The 20466-nt window shown below is 46.0% G+C and overlaps 1 protein-coding gene across 5 annotated transcripts in view; it reads left to right on the forward strand.

Annotated features, from left to right (window-relative positions):
* RETREG1 (reticulophagy regulator 1) overlaps window positions 1-20466 on the forward strand; it is a 121948-nt gene that overhangs the window by 68113 nt on the left and 33369 nt on the right. Inside the window, exon 1 of one of the 5 annotated variants that reach the window (XM_045999506.1) lies at window positions 14889-15375. The exons of the other annotated variants lie outside the window; for them this stretch is intronic. Coding sequence (XP_045855462.1) covers window positions 15341-15375 — 35 coding nt within the window. The 5' untranslated portion in view covers window positions 14889-15340. Of the gene's footprint in view, window positions 1-14888; window positions 15376-20466 lie in introns of those variants that run through there. 5 annotated transcript variants of the gene reach the window in all.

Consider the following 20466-nt stretch of genomic DNA (forward strand, 5'->3'; position numbering starts at 1 on the left):
TGGACATATGCGTTCTCTCTCTGTCAATAAAATCTTAGAAAAGATTTCTACTCATACTAATTGTAACCACTGTGAAATCACTGTTTGCTAATTTGGTTATGTTCATCATATAAAATCACATCTTATTTACATCTCCTGTTAGCTTGAACGTGCTGCTTTTCCTGTTCTCCCTTCATGTCCATTTTATTGAAACTAGGGCCCCTTTCAGAGTAACGCATTTGCAGAACAAGTTGTCTTCACTACTAGGCTGTGATGGAGCACTTTAAAAAATCGGTCACTGGAAATTGTACCAACCAAGCTATAAACAACTATTTGGATCAGTCTTTTTTTTTTTTTTTAATTTTGTCTTTTTCTCCCAGTCTTTTTTTTTTTTTGGACAGAGAGACACAGCAAGAGAGGGAACACAAACAGGGCCAGAGGGAGAGGGAGAAGAAGGCTTCCCACGAAGCAGGGCGCTCAATGCGGGGCTCGATCCCAGGACCCTGGGATCATGACCTGAGCTGAAGGCAGATGCTTAAACAACTGAGCCACCCAGGCGCCCCTCCCCCAGTCTTACTGAGCTAGAACTGAGCTATAACATTGTATAAGTTGAAGACGTGTAACATAATGGTTAAATATATGTATTTTTGCAAAATGATGACCACAGTAAGATTAGTTAGTACCTATTACCTCTTGAATTTTTCTTCCCTGGGATGAGAACTTTCAAAATCTCCTCTCTACACAAGTTTTTATAGTCATTATGCTGTGCATTCTGTCCCCAGGACTTATTTGTCCTGTGACTGGAAATTTGCTTACCTTGACCACCTTCACCCAATCTCTCCACACCCGTACCTCCAGCAACCACCCATCTGTCCATCAGTCTTTACCACGAGACCAGTTACTATATCACTTTTTGAATAAACTTCTTTCTAGAAATGTTTTAATTCCAGTATAGTTAGCATACAGTGTTAGAGATTAGTTGCAGGGGCACAATTAGTGATTCAGCACTTCCGTATGACACCCTGTGCCCTCCTTCATCCCCACCACCTAGTTACCTAGTTTACCCATCCCCCACCCCTTTCCAAATCAATTTCTGAAAGACATATTTACAAGAACACTTAGCCCTTTGTGAGGTCACATCCCCCCTGCAAATAATTATGAAACCTGATAAATGCCTTTTTCTTTCTCTTTAATTATACTGTTACTTGGTATTTTTTTTCTTTTTCTTTTTTTTTTTTTTTTAACCAATTCTATCGGGTAACCTCTATGACAACTACAAGCTTCCCAAACTAGCACTGACGGAGGTCATTTCTGCCATTCTTCTTCCCTGAGCACTTCTCTGTTCACAATAGAAAAATTGAATATACAGCCCTAGTATATGACAGATTTGGTTAGAGCGCAGTCATGTGACCAAGTCCTCTTTTTCAGGGATAATTTCAAGTAAAACCAAGCAAAGAATGTTTTAAAGGGATGACTGTGACCCTGTGGGGGACCCTGAGGGGTACCGCCGGGTCCCTCTTTGGGAACGAACCCTGATTAATACCCCTCCTAGGAGGAGCCTTGCCCTTGTGTCCAGGGTTTGTAAACAGTGACAAGCCTGGGAACAACTGTTTCTCATTTTGGTGAGACTCCCTGTCCATCTCCTCACTTGGGGACAGTGGCGCTTTCATGGGGGAAAGGGGACCCATCATCCTGGAAAACACATGTACATCGTGTCCCCTCTCACACATCTCTCCGCAGCCGGTGCTTCCTGTCTGTTGCGGCTTCAGACACGGTGTGTCCCAGGCTCTTCACTTGCATTTAGGACTTGAGGGGATCTTACATTTTAACTTGCTCGTGATGGGCCTGGAAGCTGGATCAGGAGGAATCTTACCCGAGTCATTACCTCCCACAGTGTCCCGTACGACTCGTGGTTTCATTGTCTCACAAAGCCAAGTTTGCTATAAACAATTCGCACTGGTTATAAATAAGCGGATTGAAAGCAGCATCTGGTCGTGTGACTCCACTGTGGAAATGGACGGTGGACCGTGTGTGTGGCGTTGCCATGGTTTGATGCTAAAAGTAGGCGCAGGTAAAGAAGCCAAGTCTCTTGTTTCTATTTTGAAACCGTGAACTTCCTCTCGTACTCAAAATAGGAAAGAAACATGGAAGGTAAGGACAAACGGAACACGTGGAGGGGCAGCCTGATGTTGATTTTGATCCTGGAAGTTTTACCCGCGTAAGGAAAGAAAATGGCAGGTTGTTCCCAGCTTTCACGAGAACCCAGTGGAAGTAGCTCTCACGTGTGCTCAGTTCCCCTCCAGGAGGCCGCTCGCGCCAAGAAGGAGCATTCACTACGCCCGGTCTTGAATATGTCGTTGGAGGTGGGTGCACAGGCTTGTGTTACCCTGGGTCGGGCCCGCTCCGCCTGCTGGGTTCAGTCCTGGTGTCTCCTCTTGGCTGGTGCTGGTGCTGAGTGGGAAGGAGGCAAGATAACCTTGCAGGGGCCTGGGCCCGCTGTGGATGGCCCCGGGCTCTGTGGGAGAGTGCGGGCCAAGGTGGGGCAGGTTGGGTGGAGTGGTGCCAAGAGGGCAGTGAGGTGGCCTCTTCAGGTCTCCGAAGGGGTGGAAAGAGGTGTCATTTGGAAAGGGCAGGTGGGCAGACACCAGTTTGCAACCAGAACGACTAGATCAACAAGGTCAGTAACATGAGGCTGGACTGTAACCCAAATGACAAGTCCTTATGGGGCCGGCTGAGTCTTCAGCGCTACAAATGATTGAAGAAATAAGTGAATGGGCGAGGGGACCTCATCTGCTTGAGGGAGGCATTCCAAATCCTATAGTCACTACTTCCTCATTCAGGAGGTAGAGCTGTGTCCCTGTGCGTCACTCCCTCCCCCGTGAATGGGCGCGGGACCCAGACTTGCTTTCAGACGGCGGCTTGCCAGGGAGAAACAATACCCTTAGAATGGAGAGGGCTGGCAAACGCTGCCTCTTCCAAGTGAGCAAGTTCTCATCACCAGGGAGCGGTCATGTGGACGTCATGAACCCCGACACGCTGTGAGGAGAAGGGCCTTCACCTCCATGACCTTTTTCTCTAAACTCTGCAACCTCAGTCTGACTGTGAGAAAAGCATCAGACAAATCCGAATGGAGGGGCGTTCTCTGGAACACTTGGTCCCTCCAAGATCCTCCTCGGAACTGCGAAGGTGGGGGAAACCAAGGAGAGTCTGAGCAGGTCTCGGACCACAGGAGGCTAAGACGATAGGACAGGAAGGAACATGGTGCCTCAGACGGGATCCCGGAAGAGGAAAAGGAGGTGGCCGGGCTGGGAATGGGTGAGATTCAGATGAAGTCTGGAGTTCCGTTCCTAGTGATGTCGCAGTGCTAGGGTTTAGTTGTGACAAATTATACTGGGGTCATAACAGTTGTTCACCCAGGGCCACTAGGTGGGGGAGAGAGTGTATGGGCGCTCTCTGTACCATCTTTGTCCCTCTTCTACGAATCTAAAATTCTTCCACAACTTAAAATGTATTAAAATGAGACAAGTTGGTATATGCTTATGGGAGACAAGCTCTGGATGCTGGAAGAAACCCCCCATGAGGAGTCCCGGAGACAGAAAGTCAGGGATGAACGCCATCAGAGCCTCACTGGGCCCGGCTTCCCTTCCGAGGTCCTGTACAGTCACTTTTGGGTTTGTCTGTTTTTAAAGCTCATTGCTTTGCTAGTCACGGACAGGGCTCTCCTTGTGCCCTGAGAGACATGAGGTCACTACAGGATGCCTTAAAGTTGCTGTGAGCAGATAGTTTGGAACTGGGCAGTGGCCGGAAGAGCCATTTCCAAGAGCCCAGGCTTATCCTCTCTCTGACAGCGGCAGAGGCACTAGCGAAGACGCCGTCCCCTTCAGTTATCGGAGCAATCTGCCCCCCGCGAGAAGCGAGAAGCGGTAAGGAGGTCTCTTAGGGCCCTCCTCTCCCCCACTTATCAAGACCAGCAGATGTTCAGCTTTTCTTGCTGCATCTGCCTCAAAAAGAGCTGGTTCCTCTTCACGAATGCCTAAAGGCTGTAGGATACTGGCCCAGGAGCACAGTTCCCCAAAACCCACTGCCTGGAGGAGACGTTCTTTCATTGTCTGAGATGGCTCATGCCTCAGGCTGGGTCAGCAGGTGGAACTCCCCCAGGCAAGGCCACAGGAGTGCCAGGTGGCACATGGCGAGAAGGGACAAGGAGGCTTTCTGGTCACCCAGCCCATAACCTCTAAGCCAATTTGGAAATAATGATTAACTATTATAGGACTGTTCTGCTGAGAAGTCATCATTTCAGGTTGGCTTCTCCACAAAGTACTGGGTGAATGTATGGCCAGGAAGCATCTTATCGGTTGCTATTTAAGGAATGAAAAATGAGTTTTCACACTGACATAAGCCAAATGTGATAAGGAAGATCAACGTATAACAAAAGTCTTTACACAACCCGTAGTTAAACTGCTTATGATTGCTCGGTCTAGCATTATGTGTTTAAGCTCAAGAGAGGATGTCGGTTTTGAGCCGTGCGCACTCTTGGAGAATCCCCCCGATCCTTGCCTCCCACACAGACCTCTGTCTCTGCAACTTGTGGCCTTAGAAATTTTCCATTTCCTGATGTTTGCTAAGAGCGGTGGAACCTGCCAGGGTTCTTTCTCTCCTTGGCTGTTTGTTCTAAGTTTCTTGGAACCAGAGAGGTTCTGTTGAGGACCTTCACCCCTGTAATACACGTGTAGACGTAGAAGAGAGCTTTGGGGAGGAAATGGAGCGAGACTAGGCAGGACCGGTGTGTTCTGCGGAGGGACGCTTGACCCAATGAGAAAATTTGGCTTTGATTTTTACCAGAGTGTATATTCCTCTGAGAGTTTTAGAAAAGTTTTCTTTCTTTCCCTCTCCCTCCCTCCCTCCCTTCGCTCCTTCCTTTCCTTCCTTCCTTCTTTTTTTTCTGTAAGGGAGGTTGAGGATGGATGGGACAAAGCAGAGAGAAAGAAATCAGCTCAATACAGAGATATGTGAACTGTTTTAAGGAGAGGAGCGGGGAAGTAAGGAGAGAAAGCAGTGGCCGGTGACCACTAGGCCCTCGGAGAGGGCATCCCGTGCCGAAGTTTGCAGAGACTGTGTGTAGCGCAGTGAAGCAGGTGTCGAGAGGCACAGGACACAACCCCAAACCAAGCCAGTGCCGAAGGGTGAGGTGGCGCAGGAGGTCCCAGAATCTTCTTCTTGGGGCTTCCTTGAGCCACGGCCAGACACCTCTTCTTCCTCCTGTCGTGTTTCCCGAGGCTACTCCTGTACCCGGTTCCCGCCACTTCCTGCTTTTCTCCCCCATCTGCCCTTTAACCCTTCCTGTTATGAACCCGCTGACTACTTAAAAGGGTTATTTGCCGTGTTCACACTTTGCTTCTTGGATCCCAGTGGTCCCTAACCCCTACATATCACAGTATGAAAATCAACAACCGACAGAGAACCCTTGAACAGTGTAAGTGTTAGGGGCGCCAATCCCCCACACAGCTGATAATTCCAGGTACAACTTTCAACTCCTCAGAAACCTCATTCACAGCCTGCTGTGGACAGAGCCTTACTGATAACATGAACGGGTGATTAACAGTATCTTGTATGTTGTATGTATTAGATGCTCCATTCTTACCATGGAGTGCTAGAGAAGAGAAAATGTTCTTAAGCAAATCATAAGGGATGCCTGGGTGGCCTAGGTGGTTAGGTGTCCGACTCTTGGCTTCAGTGCGCATTGTGATCTCCAGGTCATGGGATGTAGCCCCGCTTCGGGCTCTGCGCTGAGTGCGGAGTCTGCGTAAGATTCCCTCTCAACCTTGCCCTCTATCCCTCCCGCCACTTGCACTGTCTCTCCAAAAAAAGAAATCATAACAGAAAATACATTGACAGTCCTGTACTCTATCAGGAAAAAAAATCACATATAAGTGGACCCCTGTTTCTCAAGGGTCAACGGTATATGCAAAGAAACGTATTTGATCAGAAAGTTGGGACATCATATGCCCCATAGACCCAGCTGGCACGGGACACAACTGCTGGAGGCTCTTGAGTCTTGACGGTGTTCCCTATTAGCCCTTCTGCCCCCCAGCTTCTCTCCACTCCTGGACCCCCTTCCCCCTCCTGCCACTGGTTGACTCTTCTCCCAGATTGTTCTCTTTCCACCCCTGCCCTTTGCGGCTCCCCCAGGCCGGCTGGCTTCTCTAGCATCCCTGGGGCAGCTGCACCCTGTCACATCTAAATCGCACTTTCTAGATGGCTTTGCTTCAGCATATCGCTTGGGAATGGGGCACAATTCCACCCACGGCAGGAGCAGATGGCGGGTGTAGCGTGGACCGGATTGGAAAGGTGTGAGCAGCACTCGCTGGCCAACCTGAGTGTCCGTGGCAAAGTTGGGTCCTGTTGGGGTCCCTACTGAGACCAGAACAGATTATGTGACAATCCAGCACAAATTAACAAAATGGAAGGTCCGACAAATAGGGGTAAGAAATGGTGAGGTATTGGGTCCTGCAGTTGGCGGCCTGAGCAGGTGCACCGTGAACACGAAGGGGTCTGTTACTAATCATACCAGGATACGAGGTGCATCTGGGAACTGTCCTAGGCTGGGAAATCAGTTGACTACAGTGATAAGCCCAGAAAAGGGTGAAGGTCAAGGAGAGAGCTGGATTGCAGGGACTTCAGGGGCTCCATGCCTTGGTTTTGGATAATTTTTGGCTATTTTTGGATGAAGAGAAATTTGAAGAAAACGCTCTGTGTGCTAAGCTTAAAAAAAGTAAAAAGATAAAATGGGTAACTGGGTTGATTCTGTTCTCATTATTATGAAAAGACACTGAGGAAAAAGGTTCCCACTTTCTCTTCTGGGCTGGGCTGTCCAGAGGATCTAGGTCACAGTTTTTCCACTGTATCTTGAGCAACCTTCGATTTTCAAGGACTCAATTCAAGGGTTGTCTTTGAGGGGGAATGGAGGAGTTTCAGTGCCCTGTCCTCCCCCCATTTAAACCCAAGTAACTCTTCTTGGTGGTTGTATCTTTTATATACTAAAGTTTGTTTATAGCATTTGGAGGAAAAAAAGTTTTTATTGCTCTGAAAGTCACCGATCTAGGACAAATCTCAGTATGATTCCACCAACCAGAAAGCAAGAGAGAGGGTCTTTCTCATGACTGTATACTTGTGATTGTTCATTGCTGAGTGGTATGATTGACACCACAGACACACAGGGTCACTTGAGCCTTTGATTTTTCCCCCCCCTTTTTTTTTTTAAATCTAAGGGGAAAAAGTGTTGTTGTTTTTTTTTTTTTTTTTGCTTTATTCTAAAAATATATTGGCTTTGAGCAGCAAACATTCTCTGTTGATAACACTGGAGGTCTCTGGTGGGAGAAGAGGAAAGTAGGGAAAGGGAATTCTAACACTTCTGAGTCAGTGGTTGAACGGAAGACCCATGTGGGTTTTCTTTTCCTCCGTCTTTCAACCAATACCTCTCTGCTACCAAAGAGTGAACGGCTCCAAGACAGAGACTGTTGCTGGTCTCGCTTGAGAGAAAATCCTGAAGCCTGAGAGGTCTGCTGGGATGTGTTTCAGAAGGCTTTGTTTCCCAGGTGAAAGAGCAAGGATTTTTTTTTTCTTGGATTTTTTGTTTGTTTTTTTAAAGATATTTTTAGAAATATCCCCCTTCTATTTAAAAGTCAAATTTTTCTTCTTTGTATTTAAGAACAATTCTTTTCTTGTAAGAGTAACTTGTATGTACTTGTTACTGAAAAATAGAAAATACAGATGGGCCAAAAGAATAAAATGAAAAATACTCATTATTCCCTTAAGCCACGGAAGAAAACCACGATTAGCACCTCAGTGTAGATCCTTTTCATTGTTTTTCCTTCTTCTTCCTCACCCTCCCCTCCTTGTCTTCTTAGTTTCCCTTTCTTCATAAATGTCTTTCCAGGTATTTTCATCAATAGATAAATGTATGTTTTTACATAAATGGGCCTATACACCTTTTCTGTTCTCTCTTTTTTAGCTCGCCGTACTGTGGAAAGATTTTAATAACACTCCCATCCTTTTTAGCAGCAGCATGGAATCTCATTGCACCAAAATTCAATCAATCCTTTATTGATAGGCCTCTAGGTTTTTTGGTTTTTTGTGTGTGTTTTTTTGTTTTGCAGTTATAAGCATCTCTACATTTAAAATTTGTGTATGATTTACAAGGCACACAAAATATTTACAAATAACATGACATGACATTCAAAATTCAAGTTCAGGGTGTACAGGTGGCTCTGTAGGTTTTGGCTTCGGTCACAACCTCGAGGTTGTGAGATCCAGCCCCGTGTCGGGCTCTGGACTCAGCATGCAGTCAGCTTGGGATTGTTTCTGTCCCTCAGCTCGTGAGGCACATACTCCCTCTCTCTCCCTAAAATAAGTAAATCTTTTTAAAAAATGTAAAATAGATGCTTATAACTTAGAATCACACAATATATTTACAGGGCCTATCTGGCTCGGAGTATTTGATCACATGATCACATAAAGCATTTGGTTGCCCTTAGCCTAGGCAGCAGAGGAGACCAGACTGAACTAAGAGGAAAAACAGAGTGAGCACAGAATGTCAGGGTGGCTTTCAAACATAGCTCAGTGTGTTGAGGCTGATGGTGAGTCTTCTCTGTGCGTAAGGGAGAGGGAAGAGAGAATACAGCTCCCCTTGCTCTGCCCCTGTTGACCACTTGGAATAATTCTTCACTTACGTAACTCACATGCACTAGTAACATCACCTAAAAATACTAGTTTGTTCTGGTCTAGGAGCTTGCTCTACCAGGCTTTGTACTGTTACTGAGAAACGGTCATGAACAGGAAAGTTTGTTGCCCGCTCTGGGAGGGAGGGATTCAGATACCAGATAGGTAAACAGAGAGTAGGATGAGATGTTGCTAAATTTTATGGAGAGAATGCATCAGAATAGTGGAGCTGAGAATGATACAAGGGATTACTTTTCTAAAAAAGGAAAGAAATGGAGAAGAAACACAAAATCTTCAGGGAGGGGCGGGTTGCAGAGAAGGTGGGTCCTTTCTGGATTTGTTCTTTGGAGATATGTGTGGGACTTCCAGGATTTAAAAGATAAACCAAGGCACGTTATATATAAATTTTTAAGAGTATACGTGCGCAAAAATCAGTTGGACTCAAGTGGCACCAAGCTGAAAGTGATTAGGAGCACTTCCCAGACAGGAGTTGGGAGAAGGCTTTGGTAGAGACTATGTGGAAACAAAGCCAGGCAATTATTGGATTGGCTGTAGCTCAAGTGGTTGCCTTATTTGGGAAAGCCTATTGGGTGCTCAGGATTGGTCATCCTTAGGTTAACCTCGAGGCATTTATAGACTTATATTTTGGTTTGCTAATGCAGAATGCTAAAGCCTGAGAACCTTCTTGATCTCAATGGCCTCCTTGCTTCACACAGCATAGGTTAATTAAGATAGTTAGTACTCAGTGGTGTGGGATACATTTTGAACAAGTGGCTCAGAATGGATAGGGATGAAGTGGCTGATTTGTAGCATTTGCCAATTCCCATGGTGTAAAGTCTCCCACCATGGCTGGCTAAAACGATCTTCTTCGTATCACTGAACAGGAGAAGGAAGATATAGGGAGAGTTGCCGTGAGCTAGTTAGAGGCAGCTTCCATGCACCACAGCTGGTAGGTGGTAGGACCTATGGCCTGGAGTTCTGGAGTGTGCCCAGCAGGGGATGTAGGTTTGGGCATAGAGGTGGAGGTTAAAGTCAGGGAAAAGAGAGATTTCCTCGGGGGATCGTATATCATGGAAGGGGAGGGTGGGCAACGTTGGAACGCTAGGACTGTGCTCACAAAGCAGGGGTCCCCGCCAGCAGCAGCAGCAGCATCTGGGAGCAGATCATGGCTCGTCCCTGGTCTGCAGAATTAGAATGGCCAAGAGTGGGAAAGACCTGCCCTCAAGATCACCCGTGTTGGAAGCCAGTTAGAAGAGGGGCACCTAGAGAGACCAAGAGGGAATGTTGAGAGAAGCTGGAGCTTCTCTCCAGAAGTAGAGAAGCTTCTCTCCCTCTCACATAGAAAGTGGAGTCTTTGAGATGGGTGTGGGGACAGCATCAGGACAGCAGTGCCAAGGTCAGGGTAGGGGCAGAAGGTAGATTGTAACTGGTGAGGACTGATGATCACAGACCACTGGTTAGGACCTTCAGCTGTTAAGAGCAGAAGACAGCTCAGTAACTAGAAGAAGATATGTGGTCAGTGATACAGTTTCTGGAAGAGGCCTGGATGTACTTATGACTGAAGGAAAGAGTAGAATTCAGGAGGGTCCTGAACCAGCAAGAAGGAGACGGGATGGGGCACCTGGGTGGCTCAGTTAGTTAAGCATCTGCCTTTGGCTCAGATAGTGATCCTGGTCCTGGGATTGAGTCCCACGTAGCATCACGCTCCCTGCTCATCGGAGAGGCTGCTTTCCCTCTGCTCCACCCCCTGCTCTCTCTCTCCCAAATAAAATATAAAATCTTAAAAAAAAAAAAAAAGAGACAGGATAATTGGTGGCACAAATTGGAGAAGCAAGGAGCGGAGGGAATCAAGAACTCGGGACACAGACTGGCCTTGGAGAAGTCAGTTAAGGGATCTTATTCTTGTCTTCAGAGGCTAGAGGGAGGAGGGATGGAGAAGATATTAGCAACTAAATGCTTCATGGACTTCTCTAGTACTGTCCTATCCATTGTCTTTTATAACTCCCTAACCCTTTTCCTTTTTGATTAAAAGCAATTCTGGGGGCTCCTGGGTGGCTCAGTTGGTTGAGCATCTGACTTCTGATTTCAGCTCAGATCATGATCTCAGGGTCGTGAGATTGAGCCCCGTGTCTGGCTCCATGCTGGGTATAGAGTCTGCCTAAGATTCTGTCCCTCTCTCCCTGTCTCTCTGCCCCACTCCCCCCCCCCCCCCAAAATTCTGGAAATGTTTCTGAAACAGTTGGTAAGATTATGTTAACCAGTGTGCTCTCACAGTAGTTTTTGTTTTATGTCTAACTTAAACCCATCTTGGCAGAGAAGTAGAGAATTAAGCTCTGGAGCTGTATGGACCACCAGAAATATAATGCAAGCTACATATATAAATTAAAATTTCTAGAAGCCATGTTAAATAAAAAACAAGTGAAATTAATTTTAATATTTTATTCACATGCCCAAAATATTATCATTTCAACATTGTAGTCAATATGAAAATCAGTAATGAGATGTTTTACATTCTTTTCTTTTCTACTGAGTCTTCAGACTATGCCCCAACCACACTTCCTGGTCTCAGTGGCTGCCATATTGGATGGTGTGGCTCTGGAGGGTCCACAGAGTTTGTAGCACTGAGTGCTGAGAGAAGAAATCAAAACGTGTCTATTCTTAGGAGGTGACAAGGACTCTGTCTTTGATCAAATTCTAGTCAGCCTCCTCTGAGCTCTTTTGCAGCTAGGCTATATATATCCTTGGGTATGTTCTCAAGAACCCAGTTTTGGGTTTTTGGGTTTTTGTTGTTGTTGTTGTTATTGTTGTTTTTGTATTTTCTTAAGTTTTTATTTAAGTAATCTCTATACACAATGCAGGGCTCAACCTCACAACCCTGAGATCAATAGTCACCTGTGTCTCTGACCAAGGAGCCAGGTGCTCCCTCAAGAACTCAGTTTTAGTAAGAATCCTGTCAGGTCATTTTAGCAAGGATCCCTCCCCCTTGATATCTGATGACCCTTCATCTCTGACCAAATTCCTCATCTCCCAACACCTCAAGGTAATAGCCCATCAGCCTGGCCTGACTTCAGCAAGAATTCTATTAGGCCAACTTAGCAAATAATTACCCTTAGTAATTTTCTGTCCACTGAGGACTCCCCACTTCTGCACCCATACCCACAACTTGGCCGTTCATACTAATACTGCCCTGTAACCTCCAAGAGAGGGAGAGTCCCTCCTATTAGCTCTGATAGAAAGTTCCAGAGCCTCAGTCAAAGCTGTTACAGAAGAGTGGGGAGAAAATACTCAGACCAATGATTTTGTGGAAAAGGAGCATCAGGAAAAGTAGACAATTAGCTTTAATATGGCAATGATTTTCTAGCTCGCATACTATATGATTAAACTGTAAAAAAAAGTTTAATGTATATTTCTAAAAATGCATGCATATTTTGGAAGAGTATGGATACAAGAAAACTTGAACTATGGAAGTGTCTGGCCACAGGAGCTTTTGCCAGAAAGTGTGGGCTCTGCTGTCTCTTCATGTGCAGGAGTGACAAGGACACTGTGCACTGCAGTCTGTCCCAGTCTGTCCAGAATGGGTCACCTAACTTTGTGGGCTCCCTTTTCCAGCATCTGAGAATGTTGGAAAGCTTCTGGGGTCCTCTAGGTCTCTCCCATGTGTGTGTGCTGTGAACCTTACATTCAGGATGTCCAGTGGATTTCAGGTCAGCAGTGACAGGGAACCGTTGTAACTCCAACACAGCCCCTCGCTCCCCCTCACCCCCACAGAGCTGAAGGTGTCCCGGATGCCAAGAAACCACCCACCGTGTCAGCTACAAAGTTTCACGGTTTTTGTTACCTGTGCCATCCTTGTTTCCCCTCCTTGTTTTTGTGAATTTCAGAAATTAACACAAATATACTTGAAGAGGGAATCCATGGTTGGAAAAGATCGTTTAAAAATTCATGAAGAGGGGCGCCTGGGTGGCTCAGTGGGTTAAACCACTGCCTTCGGCTCAGGTCATGATCTCAGGGTCCTGGGATCGAGTCCCGCATCGGGCTCTCTGCTCATCGGGGAGCCTGCTTCCCTCTCTCTCTCTCTCTGCCTGCCTCTCTGCCTTGTTGTGATTTCTCTCTGTCAAATAAATAAATAAAATCTTTAAAAAAAAAAAAAATTCATGAAGAAGGGGCGCCTGGGTGGCTCAGTCGTTAAGCCTCTGCCTCTGCCTTCGGCTCAGGTCATGATCCCAGGGTCCTGGGATTGAGCCCTGCTTCGGGCTCCCTGCTCGGCTGGAAGTCGGCTTCTCCCTCTCCCACTACCCCTGCCTGTGTTCCCTCTCACTGTCTATCTCTCTCTCTGTCAAATAAATAAATAAAACCTTTTTTAAAAATAAAAAAATAAAAATGCATGAAGGAGTGCTTAATTGGAAATATTTTAATAAATATTTCATGGTAGTAACGAGCAATTCATCTGTTACAACACTAAAGACGTAACTGTCCTCTAACACCCAGAGGCAGATTTCAGGAACATACTTAGTTCTTTTCTAAACAGCAACTTCAGTTTGGCAACAGCTGAGCTCAGATATTCAAAAAAAATGGTAAAACAGACGTTTAGGGGAACAAAAGGTAAAATTAACGGGATCAAATTGTTAAAATGGAAAGTTAGATCCTAGTGTGCTTTTCGTTGTTGATAACTTTGAATGAAAGTACTGAAATAGTCTCACTGATGGTGTTTTCAGTGTTTGAACTTGTCAGTTCTTAAACCTGGAATTTCTCACAAAGCTGCGCGTCGCTTTGGGTCTGAAAGGCACCTGCACAGGCCGATCTTCAGGACTTTGCTAGGACTGTTTGCCTTCAAGGTCAACAGTATTTGAGTTATGTGTTTGAGTACCTGCACCGACTTAATCTTAGACTTTGAAGTCTAGAACTTTAGATCTTGTGTGAGGGATTAAAAATAGTCAGAATTGTGGCACAAAATATCAGAATATCCAAAAGAGAGCCAGTTTACCTGTTATCCATTTCAACTTTCCAATTCTTTGATGTTCTACAAATTACACATGTAAATGTAAAATGTACAGTAAATATGTATTGCTATATAGTGACGATGGAAAGCAGGCATTTTTTACAAGAAAAGCCTATTATTGCTTAATAATTAGATCCTGCTTACTGGTTTATCTAATGTTCCCAATCAGGAAAAAAAAAATGATTTCAACTTTTCATACAAAGCTTTTAGGGTCAATATTTCTCCTAGCCATTTTTTTTTTTTTTAAATGAGGAGAGAGCTATACTTTATTTATTTAATTATTTATTTTACTGAGCTATGATTGACATAACATATTTCAGGTATACAACGGATGATTTGATATTCATACGTAGCAGGAAATGGATGACCACGATCAGTCTAGTTAGCATCGGTCAGCACACACAGTTACAGTTTTTTTCTTGTGATGGGAACTTGTACTTACTTATTTTATAACTGCAAGTTTGTACCTTTTGACCAACCAGGTCCAACTTTTTTTTTTTTTAAGATTGTATTTATTCATTTGAGAGAGAGACAGAGAGAAAGGGAGGGCAGGAACGGGGCGGGGGGAGGCGAGGGAGATGCAGACTCACTGCTGAGCAAAGACGCCCCCCCCCCAATGTGGGGCTTGATCTCAGGACTCTGGGATCACACCTGGACAGAAGGCAGATGCCTAACTGACTGAGCCACCCAGGTGCCCCCCCAACATTTTCTTCCACCCTCTTTGGAAGCAAGAAAACATGAGGTCATTTTTGTCCTGCTCTTAGAAACTGTGACCAGTGAGGGTCCTTGGTGACTGATTACTCCTACAGGGTCATGAGCCAAGCTATAAAAATATCTCAGGCACACAGCCTGGCCACGCGCCAATGTCAGGCTGCTCCCCGATGACAGAGGGAAGTCTGTGGGAGAAGTCCCGTTGCCCAAAGGCATGCATGGACTCCTCCGTGTGCAAACTCATTCTGAGTTGAGAAATCTAGATGGCCCAAAGGAATATTTTCTTGCAAAACAGCGTGTCCCTCAAAACACGGTGTTTCCTTGGTGGTGTTTTTCTTTTCAGTAAAAGATCTTTTGCCGAGTGCCTAAGCCTTCTCAGAACAAACAAGGCTCTCGGCTCTGGCACAGCCCATTTCACTCTCCGCCCCCGACCTCCTCCTGTGAGTTGGAGATCTGATAGCCCAGCCTGAAGTTTGAGGCTCCCTGTGGTCACACCACCCTTTGATGGGTGCCTCGTCGTGCCAGGAAAAAAAGAAAAAAAAAAAAAAGGGAAAGACAAAGAGTGGGCAGGTCTAGGTGAAGTCAGCCCAGTAAAGGTTCATAGCTGGGTGGTGACACCTTCTCACACCGCTCAAGAGAAAATGCTTGTTCCCAGCGGCTGTCACGGTACTGGGAGTAAGAGGTGACCTGTTTATTTTTAGAAGGGGACAGTCATCATAGCCCGGCACTTAGCTTCATTCAAGGCGAGCAGGTGCTTTGGAAGTTTGTAAACACCTACTTTCTGAGCAAGGGAGGAGAGCTTCTTTCCAAAGAGGAAGGGACTCGACGACTGGGGATCTTCCCCCCGATACTTGCTGGTGAGAGGAGAGGAAGACTTCCTAGCTCGCAAGTCTGCAGCCCCTGCCGCTCGGTCAGTGTTTTTACAGGGCAGAAATGCCTGAAGCTGACGACTTTGGACCAGGCCCAAGGTAATTGCGAGTTATATTTATTTTTTCTCGAGTCTCTTTTATTTGCTAGTTGTCTTTTTGAAAAACATTATCACTAACTTCGAAAGTAGTTTAAAATTAAAATGAGGAGGAATGCCATCCCTCATGCTCAGGACATGGAATTTTCTTGAGCGCGAAGAGAGGAGCATAAAATTCACTTAGAAACACTTAGAAACATAACCTAGTAAGTGTTTTTCTTGAACAAGGAAGGGGATGGCCTGAATTTTTACAGACGCGTTTCCCCTTCTGTACCACACAGGAATTTACTTGAATTTTGTGGTGTTTGATTTTTAACTTGACAGGACAGTTGTTGGAAATCTAAGCTCGTGACTATTTTGTAAAATGTTAGAACATTCCTAGTGGTTAAACAGGAGGCCAATATATCAATTTTGACCTAACTACACTTTTTTTCTGCCGCAGTCCTTATCTTTGGCGATGGGATCTGTTGGCCCTCACATGCGGTACATTAATTGTATCAGTGTTTTTGATAACACTGAGCTCTAAGAAGGGGGAGGGAGCCAGGAAGAGAAGCAGGCAGTTACTCCTGCTAACATGGGCCTAGTGTGCCCATGTTAGCAGGGAAAAGTCTCCATGTCTGGTCCCATGGCTGTGTGCACAGAAGTGGTATGAATCAGTTTCACTGGAATTCTAAGTAGGGACATTGAGATTCGGATATGAAAAAGAAAGAGAGCTCTGGGAAAAGGGGGGAGTGGTGCCTGGGCTCGGTCGGTTGAGTGTCCAACTCTTGATTTCAGCTCAGGTTACGATTTCGGGTCTTGGGATTGAGCCCCTTGTGGGGCTCCATGCTCAGTGGGGAGTCTGCTTGGGATTCTCTCTGTCTCCCTCTGTCCCTCCCCACCCCCATGAGCCCACACGCATGCTTGCTCACTCTCTCAAATCAGTTTCTAAGATTTCTTAAAAAAAAAAAAAGAGAGAGAGAAAAGGGGTTAAATGATAGTCTTATTGTCAGAAAAAGTAGAAACTGTTAACTCTTTAAAGAAGAGGAATGTCCAGATATTTTATTGTCCTTCTATTAAAGATAAGTATCCGTTAAAGCCATAGCATAGGGAATATCAATGGTATTGTCATACCATATGACAATGGTATTGTCATAGTGCTGTGTGGTGACAGATGGCAGCTATGCCTGTAACACATGGGCTTGTACAATCACTGTGTCACACACCTGAAGCTGCTGTAACATTGGTGTCAGTCACACGCCCTCCAAAAAAGAAAAAGAGATACACATCCCTTTCCAGCCATGAGTGTGTGTGTGTGTGTGTGTGTGTGTGTGGTTGACTATAATCAGTTGCACTCCTCTCCTTAAAGGATTCTTTGTAGGTTTTGAGTCTTTATTTCTTCTGGATTCCTTCCCGGTACATTAAAGGGGACATTCAGTTGACATTTGATTTAATAAGGAAACACCTTTCTATATAAAATGAGACATTAAATCAAATACTTGAAGATGACGTATATAAAAGTGTCTAGATTTGGGATGACATGGACTGACCAGTTACGAAAACATTTTCAGAGAAATGTTGCCAGTCTAGGTTTGAGATGTTGGGTTGGTCTACTGATACTGTGTTTCTACTGGAACATTTCTGAGAGCAGTACTTTCTCTTTGTGTCTCTGTGTCCTGGCATTCCTGCCAACTCTCTGCATAGAATTTCACACAGGGTAAAAACTTTTAATAAATACTTGTTGAATGTATTTCTAAAACATTTTAGCCCCTGCAGTAACTATCTAGGGAGCCTGATCATCTTAGAAACCAAAAGGAGAGATGTGGCAGAAATGTAGTAAAGATGACTTTAATGAAATGTAACATTATCACAGTTAAATTAAATAGTAAGCAATTTTTGATGATTACAAATATGTTGAATTAACTGTTTTAGATGTGAAGTGAACAAACATAAGATCTGTTTCTCAGACTGTTTTACTGGTTCCAAAGGATAAACAGACAGGAAGAAGACTGTAAGTATATATAATACACATATATCTAACAATAGCTTTTATCAAGGACTAAAAATATATTTGCCACATATGGGAAACTCCCTCTCACTCCTCTGAAGTGGTGGACCCCTGCCCCCTTCTTGTTTTGATGAGGTAAATGCCAGCATTTAACAGTTGATGGTTTTCTATACAATATACTTTGTTTTGCCTCTTTCTTTTCCCCCTTATCTGTGCAGAAAGTTAAAAAGGGCACCCTGAACAGGGGAACATTTAGAGCGAGACCAGAAATAAAACATTACACTTGCAAGGGAATTTTACTCTTGCTAAATCTGAGATTGGACGCCATTGGATAACTTCTCTGCCGCCATGTCTGAAAGAGAACTGGTTATAGGCTTGGGTCTGCTGACCCAACTGGTTCTTAGCGCTCACATTTAGCAGGTTCTGGTTGAATTTCACATTCAGGCTTCTCCATGTTACTTTAGTCCCATTTTGCAATTTGGTGACCTGAATTGCTCTGGAACAGACAGGGAGCTAACTCCAAATTTAGTCTTGGAAATCAGTAGAAACCAAATGCTATGAAGCTGTAGACACCGGGGGCCCAGGGGCTGCCAGGCTCCGTGTTATAGTCACCAGATGGATGACCGTGAGCACAACTGCCCGGGAGGGGAGCGGGCAGAGGAGAGACCCTCCTCCTCCTCGCTGTTTATGTCGTTGCCAGAAATAGACGCCCTTGGTGAGAACGTCCACAGACTCCGTGCCACTGTCAAGGTCAGGAGCTGAGGGGAGAGGGTGTGAAGGATGGCATTCTACAGCAGGGGAATGAAGGCACAAACCCAAGCAGGAAGCCCAGAGAGCCTGGGGAGAAGGAAAAACATGGGGGCGGTAACCAAGGAGAGAGACGGGATCAGGAAATGAGAGGAAAATTACCCACAGGCCAGAGGCTGGCTCCGCATGGTCCCCTGCCGCACCTCAGCCCCCACCAGCTGCCAGGCAGGGGCTGGACCCTAGGCTACCGCGACTAAGCTCTGCCCGTGTCCTGTCGTGCAAGCACATCCACAGGAGATCCTGCTGTCCGCACACTCACTGGGTCCCTCTGTGTGTGTTTATCAAGTGTGGCAGGGAAGCCACGTGCTGTGCCCCGGGCAACAGGGTGATGGGCTGTACCCCTGTTTTCTTGGGTCATACTGTCCGAGCAGGGGAGACAGACACTTCACAAGTTGAAGAATAAGGAAATAATTATTTTATTTTTTATTTTTAAATAATTTTTTGATGTGTTCAGTAATCCATGAGTTGCATATAACACCAATATCTTGGATAATATGGGCTAAAACTAGTAAGGCGGAATGCATGGCGGGTGTGATAGGAAGGCGTCTCCGAGGAGGTGTCCTTGGGCCGAGATTTGAAGGAGCCAGCCACGTGGGGGTGTGGGGAGAGCGCAGTGGGGGAAGTGGATCCGGCATGGGCGTAGACCCCGAGAGGGGCACACAGTGATGCCCAGGAACCGAGAGGCAGGGATGGAGGGCAGTGCACGGGAGGGAGGCTGAGGCTCCCAGGGTTAGAGTCCAGGGTAGGAGGCTGGTTATTACTCAGAGGTGAGAATTCCTTAGAGGGTTTGAAGCAAGGGGCTAGGGGTACAGGACCCCCATGTATTTCAGAGACATTATGAGGTAAAGTGCTTCTGTGGATTGGCCTGAGAACCCCAGAGTCATTTATAACGTCTCATGGGAGCATGGATTCTCCAGTGTAAAAATGCTAACTTTTGGCACATAGCAAGTTCATAAGGTGGAATTCAGCTGGGTAGGTAATTCAGAAATCATTATAAATTAGACATCCAGAGGATCCAAGGCTGCGGGTTGGTATGTTGGAAGCTACTGACAGCACTGTTGATGAGAGAGTAGCTTGTGATCCCCGTCAGGTGACAGATTACTGGGTCCCCCACGTGGTGCTACAGACCCGTATCAGGTGCTTGGACTTCCTGTTGGAGGCCTTACATCCCACAGAAAGATAGCAACTTCCGACAGAGAGTCTGACGCAGCAGGGTGGGCTCTGAGTGTGCGACAGGTTCTGCTATCGTTTTGTCTGGACAAGGGTCTCATAAGTCCCCAGTGAGGAAGGGTGATTGGTGTCTTGCTAACCACAGGACAGGGAAAGGGCGCTGACAGGATGCCGCCTTGCAAATTTCAGGTAGCGGTGGTTTTCAGATTGTGCAGAATCCTCTGCTTATGTTTTACCCAGCTCTAACACGTCACTGATAAAAGCAATATCATCGGAAGAATGGTGTGCATTGTTAGCGATTCAGAAACAGCGCTTTGGCTGCTAGTACAGGACCCTGAAAAGCGTTATAATTTGACGCGTCATGCTGTGCAGTCAAGACTTAAAAATTTGGTTGAAGGCGGCCACCGGGGCTCTAGAAGTCTCAGCGTCATAGAAGTTTTGCTTGCTCGTGGACTGTACTGTCCTGTTCTGGAGTGGTCCACACAGCCATGAGGCGAAGGAGCTGCTCTTTGAAGGCAGGCAGTGGACAGTGCGCAGTGAGACTCAGAGTTCGATGGTGGCCGGACGCTTGGCACACAAGGAGGAAGGACAGAGTAGCTGGGAGTGCGTGAGAGGAGGAGGAAGGAGCACCTCTTGCTGGCAATTGCTGTGATGGTAAATGTTTAACAGCCAGCTCTCTAGGGGAAGGGAAGCTCTGATTTTTAGCTTTTTTTTTTTTTTTAAGATTTATTTGAGAGAGAGAGACAGAGAGAGAGAGCAGGAGGTGGGAGGGGCAGAGGGAGAGGAAGAAAGAGTCTTAGGCAGACTCCAAGCTGAGCGTGGAGCCCGATGTGGGGCTTGATCTCACGGACCCTGAGATCAGAAACTGAGCAAGACCGAGAGTCGGACCCTTAACTGATGGCGCCATCCCGGCGCCCTGATCCTTAGCATTCATTGATGCCTTTTCAGGCCACCCATGTGAAGTCCCCGAAAGTGGAGCTGGGGAAAGATGCAGAATTGGTCTCGCACACCGGTGGGGGTCAACACCAGCACACAGAGTGACTGTGGTCGGAGGTAGGAGTTAGTGTGGATTTTCCTGGTGCTGCTGCCTCTTCATTCACATTCCCCAGGGCATGCCAGGCCTTCAGGAAA

Source organism: Meles meles, chromosome 3 (assembly GCF_922984935.1).
Source record: "Meles meles chromosome 3, mMelMel3.1 paternal haplotype, whole genome shotgun sequence".
Classification (NCBI taxonomy): Eukaryota; Metazoa; Chordata; class Mammalia; order Carnivora; family Mustelidae; genus Meles; species Meles meles.